This window comes from Mesocricetus auratus, unplaced genomic scaffold (genome assembly GCF_017639785.1).
Source record: "Mesocricetus auratus isolate SY011 unplaced genomic scaffold, BCM_Maur_2.0 Super-Scaffold_100025, whole genome shotgun sequence".
Classification (NCBI taxonomy): Eukaryota; Metazoa; Chordata; class Mammalia; order Rodentia; family Cricetidae; genus Mesocricetus; species Mesocricetus auratus.
The window spans coordinates 2,275,430-2,298,525 of NW_024429206.1; the positions used below are offsets into that span (position 1 = coordinate 2,275,430).

The window sequence follows — 23,096 nt, forward strand, 5'->3', positions numbered from 1 at the left end:
AGGATGGTTTGATATCAGAAGTCACAGGTCAGCGTAGGCAACATAGTAAGAACCCAACTGACAGGTAGGTAGGTAGGTAGGTAGGTAGGTAGGTAGGTAGGTAGGTAGGTGGTAGGTAGGTAGAGCATTTCTCTTACATAAATTGCCAGTCTTATGGCACATTCATATTAGAAAGCAGAGTAGGCAATGATGGCACAAGTCTTTAATCCCAGCACTTGGGAAGCAGAGGAAGGTGGATCTCTCTGAGTTCAAGGCCAGCATGGTCTACAGAGTGAGTTCCCTCCAGGACAGTTAGGAGAAACCCTGTCCCAAAAAAAAAAAAAAAAAAAAAAAAAGGCAACAAACATTTCTACTGACTTACAAAAGAGGAAAGGAAACTCCTCTCAAAGAGCAGATGGTACTGATTTTAAAAAAATGACTATCAATTATTTAGGGCGCTGCCAAGGTGACTCATGAATGTCATCTCATCAGTCCTCAACAACCCAACAAGAGACTGACTTGTTACCATCACTCCTGGATGAGGAACCCAGCACACAGTAACAAGTTACCCTGCCACCCAGACAGGATTTCAAGTGTAGTACTAACAGTGGCATTCCTCTGTCCTTGTCAACTTTAGTATCAGCTGGTTGTCTCTTACCTTGCAGCTGCAGAGGTTGGCCTGCTGTTAGCTGCCGCAGCTGGCTATGTGACAAGGTGAACTTGTTTCCCTGGAACTGCAGTGTCACAGGTGTCTCTGGCTGGGCAACACGGCTCTGTGGCCCTGCAATGGATGCCAGCTGAGCTATTTTCACTACTTCCCCACCTGTCAAAACACAGAATAAAAGCTGAACTAACATCACTTGGAGTGAAGTTATTGACCATTACACAACAATCATTTACTATAAATAATGACTGCCTATACTATGCTCAAGTATCATCAAAACACTAGTCAGGTATTGCTTTCTATCATTTAAAAAAAGTCATTTTAAGACAAAAGAAAAAATACTATTAAATATCAGACTTTAGTGGTTAATCTACTTAATCACAACTGGCAGGGACTTTCAGTATCAACTACTACTCATCAAACAAAGAATAATTTACTTTTCTCTACAAATAATAAAAGGGAAAAAACAGTAAATATCAAAAATATCATAAGTCTACTTGCATTAAATTGGGAACTCTTCAGAGAACTTACAAAATTTGAAAAAGTGTGTGTCCAGAAAACAAGGTAATATCACTGACATAAAACAACAAACTTAATTGCACATGCTTTTAGTCTAGGAAAGCTAAAATAAGTAGGTCAGACCTAAAACTCTGAGTTTATACTAACTCAAATGAGTTCATAGCAAATGATCAGAAGCTTAAAGGCTTTTTACCCAAAGGGTGCTATCCAAATTCAAATGCTTCTCTCCCAAGAAAATCCACGCCAGGGTTAGTAAAGGTGCCGTAAGGAGAACAGTTAGTAAAAGACTAGCAAACTGCTTGAAGATATCTTGCACACAGAATAACTGTGCACAAGGAAGGGGAAATGAAAATCAGAGATAGATTCATACAGAGACACTTGAATCTCCCATCAGCCCTCCTAGATGGGTAAGGTCAGTTGAATCACTCTGTTCACACACTACTACATGTAAGTCCTCCCATACTAATGTAAATCTCGTCACCTACAGAAACATGAGGCACACGTAGCTTCCTCCTCTTGTGTGACTGCCTAGGACAACCACTCCCCACTGCTGGCCACAGAAGAGATTCCCAGTCTCCCCTGACGTTTCCCCCTCCCCAGTTTTCCAAAAAGGCCTCAATGTGACTCTGTTACATTGTAAATAAGAAACATTTTATGATCTATACTTTAAGTTGGCATAATTTCCATAGTAGGCTGGGTAATGGTCTGTAGAAGACCTGGAAACCTGCTAATCCCATTGCCGGCAGCACAAAATTCTGAGTTAGGAAAAAATTAGTAACAATTAGCTGTTTTAGTCACTGAATTATTGAGAAATGTCTTTGTTGACAAAATATTCATGCCAAGGTTAAACTTGGAAATATGTGACAAACCAAAAAGAACTAATAGTATCTAGAAACCTAATGCTAGTTCATGTAGTCTCACCACCTGCCCCCCAGAGTGGACCCTGGCACTGATGGAACAGAACTATAGCTAAGGCTAAGTGGAGGTGCTAGGCCTGAACACCAGTGCAGCACAGGAGGAAAGCAGAGCTGGTTAAACGGGGGAGAAGAAAGAGTAGAACAGAGCAAGGCCCTGGACAATGACCTCTGGCAAGGCCCCACCATGACAGGCATCACGCTCCAGGCCTGGACTGAGGGACAGACAGAGGCAGTGGACAGCAAAGGCTCTTCAGACATCCCGTGTTCCTGACACACTGCTCCAAGGCAGTGAGAGCAGACTCTGGACAGTAAGGCCACTTACTGGGCAAGCGGGCCTGGGCCTGCGAGGTAAGCACCAGCCGCTGGGGCGGTGCGCTCTGCCCGGCCACCAGCGAGGGGGCCTGGGGCGGGGGCAGGGGTGGGCCTGGGGTGGAGGCCTGGACAGCGGTCTGAGCCCGCAGTTTCGAAGGATGGGCTGGGCCTGCTGCTGTGCTGGAGGTCGAGGTGGGTTGGTGTCGAGGCGCACCGATGGAAGCCTGAGAGTTCTGAAACGGGGCTGCTGCTGCTGTAATCAATAAGGTTGTTTTGTGCAAAGCTGTTAGAGGTTCTTTATAACATGCAGTATTTTACAACCGAATGTTAAAGAAATTACATAAACATTATTTCACAGTCTCTCAAATGAGAAGCCCACTCTGAGGAAACACACATGGAGGGGCTGTACAATCCTTAGGTTGAGAGAAACGTAAGGCTCTGCCTGTTGCCAATCAGCAGGGCTCCCTGGAAGCTGACAGAACACACAGGGTAAACATCTTGAACTAGAAACGAGCCATCAAATGGTCCCAGCTGTTAGAAAGCACTCTGTAAACACAAAGAAGCACCCACACTCAGCAGTGTTACAGAAACCTTTGCACTGCTGTTTTCAGATGAGGTAACAAGACCACTTCTAGGTCTTTCCCTGCCTCTTCACCATAAGTGAAGCTGAAACAATAGCACCAGATGCAGCAGGAAGGCTCAGAACTTTCCTGAACAACCTTGACATACTTTAAGAAAAACAATTTGCTCAGCTAAGGTGAACTTTCTGCTACAGGGAAAACCCAGACTAGGAAACAAACTCTACATCCAGGCAGTGTTGCATGCCTGGAAATCCCAGCAATCGGGACTGGAAGCAGAAAAAATGTGAGCTCTAGACCATCCTGGGCTACATAGTAAGATTCTGTCTTAGGTAAAAAAAGAAAAGAAAAGAAAAGTATCTTCAACTCATCAAGATTTGCAGGCAGTATTTTTGCAGGCCCTACAGCAATGGCTATAACACTAGGTAGGCCAGAAACAGAGAGTGCCAGCAGCTTTCCCACAGTCTTCCACAAGAGAGAACTGATTGATTATGTAAGATACCTTTTGCATCTGGGTTGGCAGAAAAGGTAGCAATCGGTGGCCGTCCTCGAACCTGGCCCTGTGGGGCAGCAGTGGCTGCATTGGTGGTTGCCATCCGAGGTGGATGTGTGCTGGGGAATGCCACGGTGCGACCCTCGGGCTTCTGGCCGTACTGCACAGGCTGAAATAACCTAGATGCCCATTGGCCCAAGCAGAAGACACACAATATCACCACAGCGCAGACAGCATGGGTTCTAGAGGGCCGTCCCTCAAAGACCAGCTGGAAAGGCAGGTTAAAGAGGCATGGAGCAGGAGCAAGGTAGCTCCAAATAACAGTTGGCAAGAAGCTTGCATCAAGCCTGTGGGAACTGCTGACAAACTCTGTACTCAAAGGGCAGATATCTCAATCAGTAACACAAGGATACTGTTTAATCTCAATTGTTAGGTATATGTCAAAGTATGTTAAGAGAAAAACACCTCTGGCATGTAACATCCACATGATAACTACAGTGTAGATTAAAAGCAAAGAAAAAGCAAATTCTCTACTAGTACATGGGACAAGACAGCTTATGAAATGGACAGAAACAACAGGAGCTGGGAAGGTGCACAAAGGGCCCGGTAAGGCAGCTGATAATAGTTTGATCATGGAGGTATGAGTTCTCTGACCTAAAAAACAGAAGGACAAACAAGGAGCCAGCCATAGAAGCCTTTCAACAAAGCCCAGTAAGTACAAGTAGAAGGCCTTGTCTGTCTTTACATGGCTATAGGTTTCCTGTATGGGTATGTCAGGCTTGAGCTGAGGTGCCAAGGATGGCAAACAGGTCACAGTCCCAAGGAAGTCAAGTCTGAAAAAAGCTTGAATGGGCTTCTGACCTGTACAAACGCCCTCTCTAGTTCTAAAAAAAAAATAACTATTTTCTGTTTTCCTTTTACACCCCAAGCATAGGACTCTGCTTCTTTCTCATCACTGTATTTAGTATGTTCAGAAGCATTTACACTCTGATTTTTACCACCTATCTCTCCTGCCTCATGATCTCCCTCACCCCAAATCATTATTGACATCATTGTCGTGTCACTTGTAAGAGCAATGACTTTACTGCTGTTGAGTGGACCTCATGTCTGCCCTTGCTCTTGCCCACTAATTACTGACAAATCAGACAGCAGACTGTTCTCAGCCCTGACATCTCCCCAAATCCTAAATCTTACTTTTAAAGACCACCAAAAAATGTGACTCTCAGGGTATACTGACTCAATTAGTGAATCTTGTTAATCTAGTGCTCACTGAAGCCAAGGACATTCAGGACACTGTCTAGAACACAGCTTTTCTTATCACCACTGACAGTCTATGGTAAGCTAGAGGAAGGGACTGCTTATGGCCCAGGCACTTGACTTCCAATCAGCAAGAAGTCCTTGGAGTAGTGGACATGTCAGATGCTGCTTCTAACCCATCCTCGTACCTGCTGGCCTTGAGCTTCATGGCTGCTGGCCGGGCTGTTGGAGGTGGTGAAGCAAAGACTTCCTCCATGAGTTTCCGAGTCACTTTTTTCTTACACAGTAATTCAGCCTCATGGCGAGTGATTTTATTTTCTAGCCCAATGAGATCAAATATAGAAAGATCGGTTTCCTAAGAAGAAAAAGAAATGAGAAAATAAAAAAGAAAAGAAACATTCTGTAATAGGTGGCAAAGGAAAACACCAGACCAAGAGTCAAAATCTGCTCCAAGGTAGGAGTCAGCTGAGCTCTGTTTCACATGATATGTCAAGCCCTCTCACGCTTAGGCTAGGTAAGATCATCTCTCCTCAAAGGGCCAGATGTCCTTTTCACAATGGGACACCAGCTGTTTGGCCTTCCCCAGTGTCATGTGCCTATACTGAGAACATGGAGCTACAGAAGAGCATATGCAACCAATCATCACCTGAATAGTGTGCAGACAAGCAGGAGTCATCCCCAGGAAAGAGGAGGGGCAGGTGTGGGCTCCATGCTGATCAGGGCGTGGGAGCAACCCCTATAAGGCTTATTGGAGAGACTACTCAGTGCTACACAGAGTGGAACTGGTCAGATTTATGGTCATAGCTCTAGCAGGAGCAAGTACCCTGCTTTCTACAGCATAACCAATGTATATTTCTTAGAACTTGAAATAACAAGAAACATCATCACATTGAAGAGGATGAAAGACAAAAAGAAAGTCATGGAAACCTCCATGCTGCTAGAGCAAGTCAGGTGGTTCAGCTGCAGTGGCACGGCTGGCACTTCCTTTTTTTTTTTAAATCTTTCAAGGCAGGGTTTCTCTGTGTAGACTAGTCTAGCCTCGAGCTCACAGAGAACCGCCTGCCTCTATTTCCTGAGTGCTGGAATTAAAGGTGTGTGCTGTCACCACCTGGCTCAGCAGGCACTACTTTATAGAGTGGCTATGTGAGCCAGAAGCTTGACTTGAAGTGCACTCAGAAGAACAATGAAAAGCCAGCTATTAGGAATGTTCTCATCAGCAATACTAACAATAGCCAAAGACAGAAACCACCTATGCATCTATCAACTGATGAAAGAACAAACAAAATATGGCCTTTCATAACAGAATGCTACCCAGCCCTTAACAGGAGTAACAATCTGACATACTGCAATAAGGATGAACCTTGAAAATACTCTAAGAATCCAGAGACAATTCTGTAAGCTACGAAATACCAGGTAAGTAGACAGACATAAACTAGACAGAAGGAGCTAGGACAATGGGTCTTAAACCTTTTGAGGGTGTTAAATGATCCTTTCACAGATGTCACCTAAAACCATCAGAAAACACAGATATTTACATTACGATTCATAACAGCAGCAAAATTACAGTTATAAACTAGCAACAAAAATAACTTTATGGCCGGGTGGTGGTGGTGGTGCAAGCCTTTAATTCCAACACTCAGGAGGCAGAGGCAGGAGGATGTCTGTGAACAAGTGAATTCCAGGAAAACCAGTGCTATAACACAGAGAAATCTTGTCTTGGAAAAACAAACAAAATAATAATAATAATTTTTTTTAATGGCTGTGGGTCACCATAACATGAGGAACTGTACTGAAGGGTCACAGCATTAGTAATGTTGAGAACCACTAGAGAGACGAGGAGCTGGAAATTGATCCATATAACTATATGGACTCTATCTAGAAAGTACTACATGGGCCGGGCGGTGGTGGCGCACGCCTTTAATCCCAGCACTTGGGAGGCAGAGGCAGGCAGATCTCTGTGAGTTCGAGGCCGGCCTGGACGGACAGCCTCCAAAACAATACAGAGAAACCCTGTCTCGTGAAACCAAAAAAAAAAAAGAAAGAAAGAAAGTACTACAAGTCCTGTACTACTCTTCTAAATCCTCTTTCTTACCTTCCAGAACTCTCTCTCCAGAACTCTGAGAACTAGAGAGGCTGACCGATACTGCAGAGAGCCTGCTGCATAGGAGGAGCCTGGTACCCGTGGCTCTACCAGTCCAGGATGGTTACAGATCCGCTGTAGTCGTGTCAAGACACTCAAGACACTGACAAAGTGCCCACTCTTCAGAGCTTCCTGAGTCCTGCTCATGGAGAAGAGGCATAAGAGTTCGGTATCAAGGGCAAATGTATGCTTATCATTCAGTTTCATCATCAGTGACTTTCCTAATCTCAAAAAACACAGGAACTGAGTTAGTAAATTAATTATACTTCACATTCAAGTCTGTATTCGCACACAGGTCTCTACTAAGTCACTCCAGAGAGCCAGAGTTGTTTGGGTAAGGATAGTCCAAATCACACAGAAGGACTGTTCGTTTGTAAAGGAGCCATGTTTCAGTAACATCAGAGTAAATGCCCTAACAGAGGACTAGAGGCATCCAAGGTACAGTTAGATGTATGAAAAGAATCATTAAGCCAGAAGGCAAGATCAGAGTACCCCAGAAAGCACATCCCCTGATCCTGCAAGGAGAGTGCACAGTGGTAGATGAGATGCTGAGCAGGTCACAAGCCAGAGCCTGCTGCAGTATCAGGCAAACAGAGACCTACAAGGTGCACCAGGACCAGGGAGCTGCAGTATGGAACAGAGCTCTTGAATAAGGGGGCTCCTAGGGCAGGTAGTGAAGAATGGCATCTGGAGAGCTAGAGAGAGAGATGTAGAACCATGGTGAGATGACTGCACATTTCCAACCCAAGCAACTCATCTAAAAAGTGTCTAGAAAGAACTGGGCTCAGGAAGCAGCCTGAAGTCCTTGAAAGAAATGCCAGACTGTTACTCCAGGAACAAATCGGGTGTACAACAGAGAAAAGTGGGAATCCTGAAAAACACTGCCAGGAGGGGATGCCACAGCAAACCTAGTTTGGACAACAGGAAAGTCAGTCACAGCCAGCTCTGAGTCCTGTAATAAGGGTCTCTGCACAGGGCTAGGCACAAAAATAGAATAAGCAAGACAGAGTATCCATCTAGCTTAGGAAAACAGAAGTGGAACATGATGATTTAAAACAGTTTGCCAAGTTTAACTTTGAGTGGGCTAAGATTGGGATCTACTTCCCTGAGTCCAATAATGATAGATGTTGCCAGGGAAAGGACATGCGCAAGCAGGTAGGAGCAGAAAGGATGCTACTTAGAAAGCCAGACACCACCAGGGAGACAGAATGTGTCTGATATGGTGGTCCAGTGCATCAGGACAGCGCAATACAAAAATGAGGACCTACCTCAGGTTTTTTGTCTGGCAGTTTGAACACCTAATGGTATCCAGAAACCTAGTTCCCAAGTGCAAAAATGGGGCCAAGATGCACAAAAGCTTAACAAACTAACACTTGAGTTGTGGCTCACAGAAAAGGAAATATGAAAAGGTCTGACTGTCATTCTACTCAGAGCAGGTGTCACAGAATCAATCAAAGATCATTAAGACAAGATGTGCTGGATTGCATGCTATAACCTCTTACACCTCTAAGAAAAATGACATCACTCCCAAATACAAGCACCTCACTGCCCTGTGGGCACGGGCACAGTCACATAACAAGTTAAATTCCCTGAACAATGATTCGTTAGCACTCCTAATGGAGAGCAACCTAATTAACTTAAGGGTAACTGAGCCATGTTTCCTCTGTCTGCTGGTACCTGACCTCCACAGAAGCTCCATTCCCTTACACAAAATTACTTCTAACTAGAACTAGTGCATCGTTAAGCTCAACAAAAGATGTCAACATTGGCTGGGCCTTGGTGGCGCATGCCTTTAATCCCAGCACTTGGGAGGCAGAGGCAGGTGGATCTCTGAGAGTTCAAAGCCAGCCTGGTCTACAGAGTGAGTTCCAGGACAGCATCCAAAACAATACAGAGAAACCCTGTCTCAAAAAACCATATATATATATATGACAGAAACCAGTGCTGTAGCAACATGGCTAACTCATTGCTGCTCAAGTAGCTTCCACAGTACTTGGAGGGTTAGTCACAGTGAATACTTTGACGGTGCATTCACTTGTTCCTCTTCCACATTAGATGATAGGCTGAGTATCTCATTACCAGCTTGGCAAGAACTACCTAGGAAACAGCCTGTAAACGAGCAGCCATTCATTCTTATACTCACATGCTGCAGCAATACCAAATTATTTCTTGAAGGCATCAAGGGAGCTACACACTACTGCAAAAACTTCAGACATATACTACTTTTTCTTAGAGAATCACATAAACCCTGTGTTCAGCAAACAAAACGTAGCAGGAGGCTGGCCAGGTTCTACTTGCTTGTCATGAATGGGCCTTGTGCCTAACTGCCTCCCAACTTTGGTACAGGCTACACCATCTCTGCCCATGGCTAAGGCCTCTGCCTACAGCTAAGGTAAGTGCTTACAAGACAGCTTTGGGTATGCCTGGTCCACAGAGTGACCCATAGCACCACATTATGTTCCTACCAAGTGGGAACCTGTAAACCAAATGAATGAGACTGGGGAATATGGATTAGGTCCACATGCCAGAGACTGCTACCATGTGAGTTCTTAATAAGCACACATGTAATTCTTCTCAGTTAAGTTGCCTTTAGAGTAGAGAGAGTAGTGTTTAAGTCCTGAGAACTACCAAGTTTAAAATTAAAATCTATTTGAATTTTATTTCTACAGTTCTTGAATTTGTTTTAAATATAACACACCATAGAAAAGTCATGGAGAGGATTCAGAGGATCCAAGTTGAACCCACTGAATGACATGTGGGGCTACCAGGCAAGAGCTGGGAGATGACCTATTTAGGTCACAGGATGTTATAACATGACATGGATATTAGACCCTACTGATTTCCTTCCAGGAAGACCATACTGACCTGGCGGAGCAGTGGTTACTTTCAAAGAGTAAGCTGGTCAATCAGTTGAGTTCACACTAACCACCCAAGCTAATGCAAGCAACAGCAGCAGGCAGCATACACATACAAATGGCAGGTTTGCAGATAAAGCATATCTAAAGACTTAGTAAGCAGGAAGCAGACTGAGTAAGTTCTGGAGACTGCAGAGTTCCTGGTTGCTTCACTGATACGCACACTCACTCAGACAACAGGGTGCATCTGCTTCTCATTGCCAAGGGGCAGGTGGGGTAAACCAGCACTTACCTAGGTTGTAGGATGACATCCTCATACAAGGCCTTTTGCCGACTAGAAAGGCGGCACTTTAAAACATGCTCATACTTCCTGGTCAGCTGTTTCTCCACATCTCTCTTGGTTCTCCTCAAAATAAATGGCTGTGTGACCTAGAGAAAATAATAGCCATTTTCTTCCCAAATAATGCCATGGTGTATTTAGCAAAAGGCAGATATGCTTTAAATGAGTCAGCTGCAATCACTGAAGCAAACATACCCTGTGTAATCTTATGACCATTTTGTGATAGTAATCCTGGTTTTCCTCGTTGGGAGCCTTCAGGGGGAAGCTCAGGTAAGGCCTGGAGATACCAGGAATGAGAAAGTGTACCATGGTCCAGAGCTCCAGGAAAGTGTTGTGCAGAGGCACGTCGATCAGAAGCAGGCGTTGCTGGCTACAAACAAAATGGGACTATGTTGGAACTCTGAAACACATAAGGAGGCTTCATAACTCTTCTCTATGGCAACGTGTGAGGAAAGTGAAGACAGAACTCTACATATGTCTTCAGGGAATGGACAGGCACAGTGACACACACAGCACTTGGAGAACGGAGTAGGGTCAGAGGCAGACAGACCTCTAAATTCAAGGCCAGCCTGGTTTACATAGAGAGCTCCGGGCTAGCCAAGACTACACAGTGAGACCTTGTCTTAAAGAAAAGGATTGAACAAAGAGACTCTGTGCGTCTCTTAGGTCCATCATGCTGTGACAAAGGAGATGGAAATTCCTTTTCACTACATTGGTACATGTATGCAATTATTTAAATTTAAGAAAAATTCTTAGGTAAGTACAAAGAACACTTGATTGAGATCATACCTCTGCAATTTGAAGATGGCGTCCCAATGCCGCTCAGTCATACCCTTCACTCGCTGCATTTCATCAATGACAAGGCATTTCCAGTGCACCCTTGAGAAGGCAGTGTAGCCCCTGAAGAACTGCTTATAGGATGTGATGCAGATGTGGAAGCTGTTGGGCTCAGTCCACTCCTGCAATACAGAACGAAGGCCTCTGTCTTCCCCGAAACCATCTGTAGGGCATTTCTGGGCAATCACACTCAGTCAAGCTACACACATCACCAACAATCCAACCCATTCTTTACAACAACTACATAAGAAAAAGTCCAAGATATCCTTCTCTGTTCTTCCAGAGCCCAATGGACTTTCATTGACAAATCAGGCTGCTTTAGAGGCACTGGAAATTATCACAGGGAAAACAGATTACCAGACACAACCCCTGGCTTTTATAGTGTATAATCTAAACCAGGAAGGTAAGGAAGGCAGATGCCTACATTGTAAGTAACTACAACAGATTTTTAGTGCAACTTGAGAATGAGCTATGGTTTAATGCATCCCCTCTACAACACAGAGTGAACTGACCTCCACTGTGGCAGCATTAAGACTTGAACCTTCTCAGTACCTAAGAATGAGTCAGTGCTTTATGAAAAGATAGCAAAGATTCATATGAAACCCTTCTGCCCGAAGTAAGCACATAGCAAGAAAAGTATCATCTTAGAAACCGAAACCAGGTTCTTGTCAGAAACCAAACCTATCTGGGACATGGTCTTAGACTTCCAATCTCTAGAACTCCAAGAAGCACATTTCTGCTCTTTATCTTCTTTGGGGTGTTTTTTTTTTGGTGGGGGGGGAGGGTTATTTGGTTTTATATTTTTATAGCAGGAGAAAAAGACCAAGCCAGAGGGTAAAAGAGAAAAATGTACCTCAACCTCAAGACCCACCCTTAGTAAATTTTGACATAGTGTCTTAACACTGAGCCAAAATTTCACATGATGGTTTACACACATTCACTTGGGACCTGGCACTATTAAGCACTGGGGGTCAAAGGAAACTTGTATCTGTCACAAATATTTCTGTGAATAATCCACAGAAATCATTCAGCGGCCACCCCGCCGCCGCCCCCCGCCGCCGCCTCCGCCACCACCACCCAGCAACTCAGGAGACTTTACACATTCCATTAAGCTAATGGAAATCAGCAGTCTTGAGGTAGGATGCACCACTCTCTCTCTCTGGACAAGAACTCGGCTCTGAACTATTTTCCTTGCAGTACTAGGAACTGAACTCAACCCACACAAGCCAAGAAAGCACTCTACTACATATGCAGGCCAGAGGGGAAATGGAGCCTAAAGCCTAAACAGCTTTCTCCCAGGAAACTGGGCATTTGTCCTGTGTCCTCTGTGCTTTAAGGGGCTCAATATCTAGAACCGAGTATGCGTTTGGTAGCTTACAAATAATGTCACTGATACAAAATAATCACACTAAACAGCATGTACAATATTCACATGGCTGGAGCAGGAGGATCGAATGGTTTAAGCCAGCCTGAGCTACATAAGGAGATTCTATGTTAAGAAAATTAAGATGTCTAGCTTTATTTCATGCTTAATTATTGTGGGACATGTGTGAGCTATGTCTGCATAGACATGTGTACACCACAACACACATATCAGGGTCAGAGGACAACTTTATGAAGTTGGTTTTCTCCTCTATACCTTCACATGGCTTCTTAGGGATCAAAACTAAGTTTTCAGGCTTGTGCAACAAGTGCTTTTCTCTGCTGTGCCATCTCTTCTGCTCCTATATATCATATTTAAAAGATGCATGGCTAAGGGTGTTCATTGGCACACCTCTTGTCTAGGATACATGAAACTTGAGTGCATTCCCAGCAGTGCAACCGAAAGTAAAAGAAGTGGGGGGGGGGGGGGGTAGCACTACCTGTCTCTTTGCTTTGAGTTCTCTGTGGCTGCCAACATAAGAAAGAGTTTTGAGGCCAGGACACCAGCGTTTCAACTCAAGCTCCCACTTGAGTATGTTACAACTCCTCATGACAACAAGATGAGGGCCCCAATTACCTATAAAAGAAAAAAAAAATCTGTGAGATCCAGGAACCTAAAGCTGAGTTTGATCAGAAGCTTATTAAGTATGTGGCCCATGGGAAAAACAGACACCAAGGAAACAAAAGCTATTCTCTACCATAAATACACTGCACAGAACAGGAGAAGGTGTGTCCCTGATGCACTAGGACAGGGCCAGGCTCTCCAGAAACACTGCTGAAAAGAACAGACAAAAATAAAACCAAGACCCACTGACAACCATATGAACTTTTTATCATGAGAAAGAACTCTTTGTCTATTGCAGGTATGGTGGTGCATGCCCACTTGGGAGGCAGTGGCAGGCAGAGCTTTATGAGTTCCAGGTCAGCCAAAACTGCACAGTGAAACATTATTTAAAAAAAACAAACTACTGACAACAAAAAAAGAACTTCTGTCTATGGCAAACAATCCCCCAAGACAAGAAAGCTGCTCACCTGGGACCTCACACCCTGAATAACCCTTCCCAGTAGCAAATGCTTGCAGCCCAAACAGGCAGGCACCTCCTTAAACCCACTTCTATGTAGAGAATATTCAATTTGACCCAGTGATCAACCTTAGTCCGAAAACAGTATTTTACAAGTCAGTAGGTGTAACTCAGAAAGCAAATTTCAAATTCTGTGCCATAAATAAAATGAATGGAATTAAGGGTCAAAAACAGAAATGGATGATTGATGGGGGGAAGTCCTGTGTATGTGCTTATCTTATTGATTATTGAACAAAGCACTGTTGGCTAATAGGGAAGCAAGATAGGTGGGACTAGGAGTTCAGACGGATTCTGGGAAAGAGAGGCACAGGCAGTCATGATATAGGCCACCAAAGGAGTAAGAGGTCTGGACCCTTTTCTCCAGTAAGAGAAATACGTAATTAGCAGTTATGGGTTAACAATTAAGTCAGAGCTAGCCAGTAAGAAATCATAGCAAACGGCCAACAGCTTCATAATATAGTGTCCTGTGTGTTATTTGTGGGTTCAGGCAGCTGGGGGAAGACTACGTTACAGCTGATTTTAAGATAAAGCTGCACTTCACATATCTGTTGCCACCGTTGAAGCATGGCTACTGATTCTGAAAACGAACTGCTCAATAGAAAAATTAATCATCATTTCAAGAGATGTTTCAGAGAAAATACTTAAAAGTCAAGAAACTTTTTTCCCCTTTTGGTAGTACTGCTAGGGATCAGGCCAGGTTCTCTCTAGACACCAGGCTGAAGAGATGGCACTTTCAGAAGACCTAAGTGTGATTCCCAGTATGTGTATCTGGCAGCTCACAACTGCCTGTATCTGCAGCTCCAGGAGTATCTAACCCCTCTAGCCTTGATAGGCACTCACACACAAACATACATACCACACTTAAACACACATTTATACATAATTTAAAAAGTAAAAATACAATCTTTAAACTCTAAACATACAATCTTACAAGTAAGGAAACATGACCAAACCCAAAATGGCTTTCTCTCCAGAAAGTAAAATAGGATTAAAAAGCTAAAGTGATGTCTCAGCAGTTAGGAGCACTACTGTTCTTATAGAGGACCCAGCATCCACAAGGCAGCTCACAGCTGATTTTAACTCCAGTTCCAGGGAATTCAATGCTTCTCCTGGCCTCTATGGACACCAGGCATTCATGTGGTAGTATACAGACATTCATATAGGTAAAACACTCATACATATAAAAAAAAAAAATAATGGGTAGAGTTGAGCATGTGGGATACAGCAAAGAACTTGCCTAGCACACACAAGGTCCTGAACTCAACCCCCTGCATAAACAAACGAACAAATGGGGTTGGAAAGGTAGCTCAGTGGCTAAGAGGACATGATGCCCTTGCAGAGAAGCAGAGTTTAGTTCCTAGCACTGATGCCAGGTGACTCACAACCACCTACAACTCCAGCTCCAGGGGATCCAACACTCTCTTCAGACAGAGAAAGACGAACATAAGAATAAGTCTTTAAAAAAAAAAAAAGGTAAATTCAATGTATAATATAAATATATCCTTATATCAAAATGTCCTTATGTAACAGTACCATGAACGAGTACAATGAAAATCTTTTTTTCTTTTTTGTTTTTTTGTTTTTGTTTTTTTTTTACAGTCTTTCTACATCACCCTGGCTGGCCTGAAACTAGCTATATAGATCAGTATGGCCCCAAACTCAGTGATCAGCCTGTCTCTGTCCCAAGTGCTAGGATTAAACACACATGCACCACCACATCCAAAACAATGAAATTTTCTAAAAATATTTTTTTTAAACTCCAAACATGTAACACAAAATTCCATTCCTGGAAAGGGAAATGTGGTTGTGTCCATGTATGTAAAAGCTAGAAAAGACACACCAGGCTATCCCATAGTCACAGCCAGGGGAAGGAAATAGGAAGACTACTGTCTTGTTTTTTAAATTGCAATTATCTCTCTATGTATTTGTTTGGGGTGACACAGGTAGGGGTGTGTGCACCAAATCAAGTATAAGGAGGGGAGAGGACAACTTGCAGGAGTCAGTTCTCTGTCTACTATGTGGGTCTGGGTGACTGAACTCATGTCTTCAGGTTTCAAGGCAGGTCCAGTTCTACTTTTTTCTTTAAAAAAGAAAACAATGTAAGGTTAATAATCAACTCTTGTCTTGTGTACATTTCTCAGCGTTTCCAAACTTCAATTCCAAGTCATAAACACTGGGTGTGATGGTTCACATCTTTAATTCCAGAGCTCAGGAAACAGAGGCACATGGGTCTTCCTTCAGGGCTGGCCTAGTCAACAGAACTAGTTCCAGAATAGCCACGGCTATACAGAGAAACACCATCTCGAAAAACCAAACATCAATCAATAAATAAAAAATAAACACTATTTGTGGAGAACTGGTGGGTTTCTAGGACAAGGAAAAGCCCAACAGACATTAATTTGGGCTGGAAAAATGGGAGACTATAGGACAGCAGGAAAAGCCCAAGCAAGGAGCATCTACTCTTTTTCCCAGGGGCAAGGCAGAGCAAAAAGTAGCAAGTTCAGCAAGCTCCTCCTCCTCCATGTGTCCTTCTGAGTCAAGCCACACCTCTCTCTGCACACCAGACTCCACAAAGTCTATTCCTTCTGAAATCAGCAGCCATCAGCAAAATGGACAAGCCAGTTGTGATAGCGTGTGTCTGCAATTCTAGGGGAGGGAGAAAGAGATACCCAGAACTCACTGGCTAGGCAGTGTAGCCAAAGACAACTTCCAGATTCAATGAGATACTGCCTCAAAATATAAGATAGACATCCATAGAAAAAAATACTCATCCCTCTCACCCCAAACTCCCACTGCTAGGCGACCGATCAACAGACAGACAGACAAGACAGACAAGGCAGACAGGCAGGCAGGCATGCACGCACACATATACACACCTGGGGGAGGGGTTTGAATTATCCTAGAAGCAGAATGGAAGCCATTCCACACCAGGGTAACAGCTACAGTCTTAAACCTGAGAAACAGTCTGTGGGTGCTACATTTTGAATAAGTGTTAAAATTCAACCTCCTGAGTGCTGGCACTACAGGACTACACCACCATACCCAACTGCCTGACAGTATTTTCAGTGTTTTGCCTGGCTCAGGTAAAAGAAGAGGAACATAAGAGGATGAAGAAATTTTCTTCCTCAAAGGCAACACACTCTGCAGGTGAAAACCGAGAGACTCTTACCTTCATTACATGCAAGATGAGCAAAGAAAGCAATGATCTGCACAGTTTTCCCAAGCCCAGCTTCATCAGCTAATATGCCATTGAGATTCTTCCGGTATAGCTTGGCCAACCAGTCAAGGCCTATCTTCTGATAGTCTCGGAGAGCACCATAAAGCAAAGATGGAGCACTAAACTTCACCTATAGTGACAGACAGACAGACCAGCCAAAGAATGATTAAGCCATCAGCACACCTTCTCAGAGCCTAAATCTAGAGGCCATATAACACACCTATAGTACAGTCCCAAATGATTTACACAACAGAAGAAGAGCAACTGCCTTTTCTAGCAATTGTTATGGAGCCTGTTGTGAGGCAGGGAAGATTTCCTCACCGCAGTTGTGACCCGGGCACTGCCCTTAGGGAGAATGGCTTCAGCCACAGCAGTAACTTCTGTGATGTCCTTGGTGTTGGATTTTCCAATGTTCATTCTCTCCGCAGCTTTAAACTGATCCATTATGAAGAGTGAGTCAATGAGAACTGAGTCCCTGCGGCTCTCCCTGTCACTAGGACAGTCATCCACATCTAGAACAACAATGAAAAAGAGGTAGGACAGCTGTAAGTTTTATGAGCCTAAACACAGAAGGGGGTGGACAACAAATGACCAGGAAGAATACAGAATTGATACTTTTTTTTTTTCATTGAAATCCATTTTATAAATCCACAATAACATGAGTGACTCTTAGGGAACATCATAATCAACTATATCTGGGACTCAAAGCATAATCTGCCCCAACAGACTGCTGTTCAGGAAATGGCTGTGTTGATTGGGAGTCAATAATGTGGGCAGAATTACAAGTATCTTAGGTTTAATGGTCTCCCTTTTACTACCATCAAAAAAGGAAAAATTGGAAACATCACCCAAGTTTGGAAACAAGGAAGAAGTCTTTGTCTCTGACCCTACGTCTTGCTACAGAAGGGGACTGTGAGAGGTCCTGAATTCCACAGGAGACCCTCCGACAACTGTCTCATGACCTGATGTTCCTGTCTTCCCTCTCACATGCTCTTGTATCTATCTAATAAGCAAAAGAATTAGCATGAGACACGCTGTATTCTGTGTATCTGTCTGGAATCAACCGCTGAAACCCTGCAAGTTAACAAGCAAGCGCAGAAGAACCTAGAAAAACAAGGCAATGCATAAGTCCATAAACCACAACGCACATCTAGAGAAAACACTTTTATTCCCTCCACAATCACCCAGTACTCTGATAAATGCACCAAGTTGGTAAAGATTATTCAACAGGAAAACTGCATATAAAATACACTTCTTTTTTTTTTTTTCCTGGCTCAAATTCTTATCCTATCCAAAGCCCCAAGTCCCTGCCACAACTAACATGAACTGAAGAACTTCTCCTTGGGTCCAATACTTCCAATTTCTTAAACCTTATTTAATGTCTTTATTTTGTCTTTCATTTTAAACATGGATTCTTTACAACACTAAAAACATACCCTCTTCCCCGCTTGACTCTTCATGATCAAGCTCAGGCTGTGGCCACTGAAAATTTGGCAGAAAGGCACCTTCATACAACTTCATCAAATCAATTAAGGGCAATTCAGCTGGAAAGGATGACAGGAAGAAACAAGATCATTTTATGACAACTGTCACTTAGCTGCAAAAGAAAAAAAGAACACTCAGAAAGGCATAGCAAAAAGCCATCACACACTCCTCTTCCTAAAACAGCTGATGCAGGTCTAAGACTAGACATATTCATAGCTCTGCAAGCATCTGAAAATCCAAAATCAAAAATACTCTGAAATCTGAGACTTCAGAACACCATTTCCTTAATGCTCAAAAAGTTTTGGATTTTTAAGCATTTTGGATTCTGGATTTTTAGATCAGTAATCTACAACTTGCAAATTCTAAAAGTACATTTTTAAAATTTTTGAAAAGATTTATTTATTATGTATATAGTATGCCTACAGGCCAGACAAAAGAGGGTACCAAATCTTATTATACATGGTTGTAAGCCACCATGTGGTTTCTGGAAACTGAACTCAGGATCTCTGGAAGAGCAGCCAGTGACCTCTGAACCATTTCTCCAGCTCAGACACTATAGAAAGCCATTGTTATGATCAAAGTCTAATTCATGTCCCCTGGAGTGGAGAGAAGGCATAGCACCTAAGACCACTTGCTTCTCTTCTATAGAAGCTTGTTCCTAATATCCATGTCAGACAGCTCTCAATCATCTGTAATTCCAGCTTCATTCAAAGGATTCAATGCCTCTGTGGTCATTGGAACTCATGCATATACACTCATGCAGACACACATCTACACAAAATTAAGAATAATAAAAATACCAGGCAGTGGTGGTGTATGCTTTTAATTCCAGCACTGGGGAGGCACAGACAGGTGGATCTCTGTGAGTTTGAGGCCAGCCTGGTCTACAGAGTGAGTTCCAGGACAGCCAGGGCTGTTACACAGAGAAACCCTGTCTTGAAAAATCAAAAGAATAATAAAAACAAAACAAGAATTTATATCCAGAATACATAAGGAACTCAGTAAGTCAGTTAAGGAAAATAAAACCTAACAGTCAAATGAGCTAAACAGACATGAGAAAATGCACCTCACTGTGAGAGAATTACTCAAAGTCACCAGGGGCTCTATCTTCACCACCAGCTCCAAGGCTAATACCAGTACAGCATGCAGCTTGGTACAGCCAACTGTACATGATACATGATTCTGCAGGCCAACCATGTTCCAAACCTAAGTATATGTACAAACACCATAAAACAAGAGAATACCAACAACAGCACTGTTGGAATCAAAGTAACCAACAACATATTTATATGTGAAATGGTGTATAGAGTTGAGGTATTAACAGCAATAACAATCTGGATGAAACTACTAAGCAGAACCACTAGACAGGAAGAACAAGTCACATCTTACAATCCCGTTGTCAAGGAATTCTGCTTCAGTCTCAACAGTGGCTAGGGAGACTCACAGAGGTGGGAGAGGAGAGTTCAGGAAGTGAGCCACAAAAAGTCTAGGTCAGCTGTGATCACAAGGACAAAAGAAACTCAATACCACAGATCTGCTTCCTTGAAGTCGACAGTACTATGCTGTTTCAGTATTTGTTTAATCATGCAAAGATGTGTTGATGCTTTGCCTTGCCTGCCTAAGGCATGATTAGTCTAATAAAAAGCTGAATGGCAAATAGTGAAGAGGAGGAGGTATAGGTGGAACTTCCAGGCAGAGACTGTAAGTAGGAGGAGGAATTTAGGCTCAGGGGAAGAAAGAAAAAAGACAGAGAGATACCAGGGACCAGACAGACAGACATGGAGGAAGCAGGAAAATAGAACACACAGAAAGAGAAAGAAAGAAAGAAAGAAAGAAAGAAAGAAAGAAAGAAAGAAAGAAAGAAAGAAAGAAAGAAAGAGAGAGAGAGAGAGAGAGAGAGAGAGAGAGAGAGAGAGAGAGGGAGGGAGGGAGGGAGGGAGGGAGGGAGGGAGGGAGGGAGGGAGGGAGGGAGGGAAGAAGGAAAGAAGGAAAGAAGGAAAGAAGGAAAGAAAGAGAAAGGTAAAAAGCCCTAAGGCAAAATGTAGATGAATAGAAACAGGTTAAATAAAGTTAAAAGAACTAGTGGGACAAGCCTAAGCTAAGGCCAAGCATTCATAATTAATAATATGTCTCCATGTCTTTATTGGGAACTGGTTAGCAGCCCAAATAAAATGCCAACTACATTATGCCCCATGCACTGCTGTAATTTGTATCTGACATTATTTCCAAACGTTCCTATGTGTCTATTTAACGTTTAATGAAAATATTTTCAGTAAAATAGTGACAGCCTACCTTCTTTGGCCAGATTAGAAAGTTCTGTGTGGTGGTCTACAAGCCCTTCATGTGCTTCCTCCTCTTCGATGGTCTCTTCTTCATCTTCCACTAAAATGGTTATCATCAGGTCAGGGACATGCAAAACTTCACTTGAACTTCTCAACATCGCTAAGTAGTATAAGACTTCTAAACTGTTTTATAGCTATTAAAGAACTTAATTTTTTTCAGGTTGATTCTGGAAACCATGGTTAAACAAGCAACAAATGGGAATCCCTTTCACTTCAGTCTGCCATTCACAGCCTGTTTCTTCACTAGTTCAGAATGCTGTTAAAGTTTCCACCCACTGCAGAGCCCACCACAGAAAAACATGCATACTTCATAGGAACTCATCACTGCCTACTACAATGAAGGGCCACAACCCAAACCAAGTGTGTGTCCTCCCCTTAGCACTCCTGTGCTTCAAAAGTCATTAACTCAGAACAGCTTATACTCTTTCAGTCCTAGCCTCTCAGAGGTAAGAGGGCTGGCCAGAAAAACTGCACCCTCCTCAGCAGCAGTTCTTCAGCTGGCTTCTTCTCAGTCTCACTGTAAGATGACCTAACTCTTCCAAAATACATGTGCACATGTATGCACGTGCACACACACAAACACACACATGCACTCGAGCACAGGAGCATGCACATGCACACTCTGCCCATTATCTCTGGTACGTCCTCAAATTCCTCAGTACTTCATTACAAAACCTCTACCATACACCAAATTCAACAAGACACCAGATACCTGGGCCCTGGACACATCTAGTACTAGACATAAATAGCCTGGTACAACTTTACAAGACAAGCCAGACCTGTCTTGGAATTTCATTCTGCCATTTCTCCTGAACTTGCTTAACAGAGTAGATGGCTTAGGAGAAAGAAAAGTGAAAATGTGCAGTGGCCATGCTGACATCAAACTGGAGAACAGCCTGGGACTATGTAAGGCTGTGACACAAAAACACAGTATTCAAGGTGACAACATTATCAGATACCTATCCAGCAAAGCAGCTCCTACTGCGTCTAATTTCCCTAAACTAACCACTACCTAACAAAGGGATGCCCAAAATCAGTCAGTCACATTTATAGTCTACAAAGAAAATCATCTAAAATCACTACACAAGGCTAGATGCCAACTGGAAAAAAACAAAAAAAACACAAATCTATTGCTAGCTGCACTGATAAACATATCCTAGCCTCCCAACAGCAACAGGTAGCAAAGGAGAAAAAGATAAGAACGTAACCTAAATCCTTCCAAGAGGACATTTGTTTGGCTGGGGGTACCAGAATTGTTTCTGACCTCTAGCACCTTTCTCCAGCTTCAGTGCCATCAGTCAGAGCTCTGTGAGAGTAGCTGAACCACAGGGAGAATAGATAAAAGAAGATACAGACAACCAGGACAAAGGAACAAATGGGAGAAACAAGGGCACTTTGAAGAACACCAAGTTGCTATGTCAGTTCTGGCCAATGGTACCCAAGCTCCTAGCTCCTGTGAGCCACTGTCACTCATTTATCTTTTGGAGTGAAACAATCCAGACAGCTACCACACTAATAACCTGGCTAAACTCTCCCAAACAAGAATCAACCCATACTAAAACCTCAAACTTTCAAAAGTCTGGAAGTTTACACACTGCCAGTCAAGCCAGTAAAGTTACAGAGCTGCTGAGACCACTGGGGTCTCACTCATCCAGCATCTGTTACATCACAGATTGTCATGTGTTTCCTTTAATACTCTATCCCTGTTTCCTTTCTAGAACTGAGAGCCAGGACGCATTTGTTTGCAAACAGGTCAGAAGTCATGGACACAGGCTGATCTCAAGCCACTCACACCAAAATTGTATCTGTGTTCTACTCTGAACCAAATGCCAAATTTAAACATGACAGGGGCTCCTCCCAAAGATCCCAGCCTGGTGACTGTGGTGGCATTGAGCATGTCTTCCTTCAATAGGCACATCTACCCTGATTTACTAAGGTCACTCCTTGAGGACGTAAACAGTCCTGGTCCTGAATCATCTGTGTACCCCTAAGGCTTGTGATCTCAAGGCCCCAATAAAGCATCAGCAGAGTAGGAAACGAACCTTCATCGTCAGTCAAAGATGTGCTAGCTTTTCTTTTCCTCCCAGGTAGTCCTAGATCCTGAAACAAAATAAAAGTCAGAAATGTGAGATTTAACAACACAGAATGGGATGTCACAGCAGAAGTGTCTATTTAGCAGTTGCCCACAGGAGAACATCAAGGCATGTGCTAGACAATCACAGTATACACACCAAGGAGAAGAGGAGTGAGGATACAAATCCTTAATTACTGTATACAACTGCATCCTCTCAAATTCCCAGAGTCATACTCCACGTGAAACTACGACTATTAAGTGCCACTGCATTTTCTCTTTTTGTTGTTCTGCTTTTCAAGACATAATTTCACTGTGCAGCCCTGGCTGTCCTGGAACTCATTTTGCACACCAGCCTGGCCTCAAACTCACAGAGATCTGCCTCCCTTTTGCCTTCCAAGTGTTGGGATTAACAATATGCACAACCACCATCCAACACCATTTTGTATTTCCAAAGCAGACTGATTTCACAAGCCCACTCATGTCAGAGAGCAACAACCCCTTACTTACCAGGAAGTGTTCTGGTGATGTATCAAATCCCTTTAGTCTGGATTCTTTCCCTAAAAAGACAAGAAATACAGTATTA

At 43.2% G+C, this 23,096-nt stretch overlaps 1 protein-coding gene across 13 annotated transcripts in view; it reads right to left on the bottom strand.

The window, feature by feature from the left end:
- Positions 1-23,096, bottom strand: part of Ep400 (E1A binding protein p400) — a 107,116-nt gene that overhangs the window by 37,734 nt on the left and 46,286 nt on the right. For 10 of the 13 annotated variants that reach the window (XR_005871090.1, XR_005871087.1, XR_005871093.1 and 7 more), the window contains 15 exons: positions 23,021-23,070; positions 22,482-22,539; positions 20,390-20,479; positions 18,049-18,156; positions 16,934-17,124; positions 16,565-16,742; positions 12,754-12,890; positions 10,844-11,013; positions 10,250-10,424; positions 10,007-10,143; positions 6,812-6,998; positions 4,908-5,074; positions 3,472-3,641; positions 2,402-2,644; positions 638-802 (listed from right to left, as the gene is read on the bottom strand). Coding sequence is in view for 1 of the 13 variants with exons in the window: in XM_040731688.1 (XP_040587622.1) it covers positions 638-802; positions 2,402-2,644; positions 3,472-3,641; positions 4,908-5,074; positions 6,812-6,998; positions 10,007-10,143; positions 10,250-10,424; positions 10,844-11,013; positions 12,754-12,890; positions 16,565-16,742; positions 16,934-17,124; positions 18,049-18,156; positions 20,390-20,479; positions 22,482-22,539; positions 23,021-23,070 (2,226 nt within the window). In the remaining 12 variants the exon portion in view is untranslated. The remainder of the gene's footprint in view (positions 1-637; positions 803-2,401; positions 2,645-3,471; positions 3,642-4,907; positions 5,075-6,811; positions 6,999-10,006; positions 10,144-10,249; positions 10,425-10,843; positions 11,014-12,753; positions 12,891-16,564; positions 16,743-16,933; positions 17,125-18,048; positions 18,157-20,389; positions 20,480-22,481; positions 22,540-23,020; positions 23,071-23,096) is intronic. The other 3 variants (XR_005871094.1, XR_005871096.1, XR_005871095.1) reach the window with 1 other exon arrangement.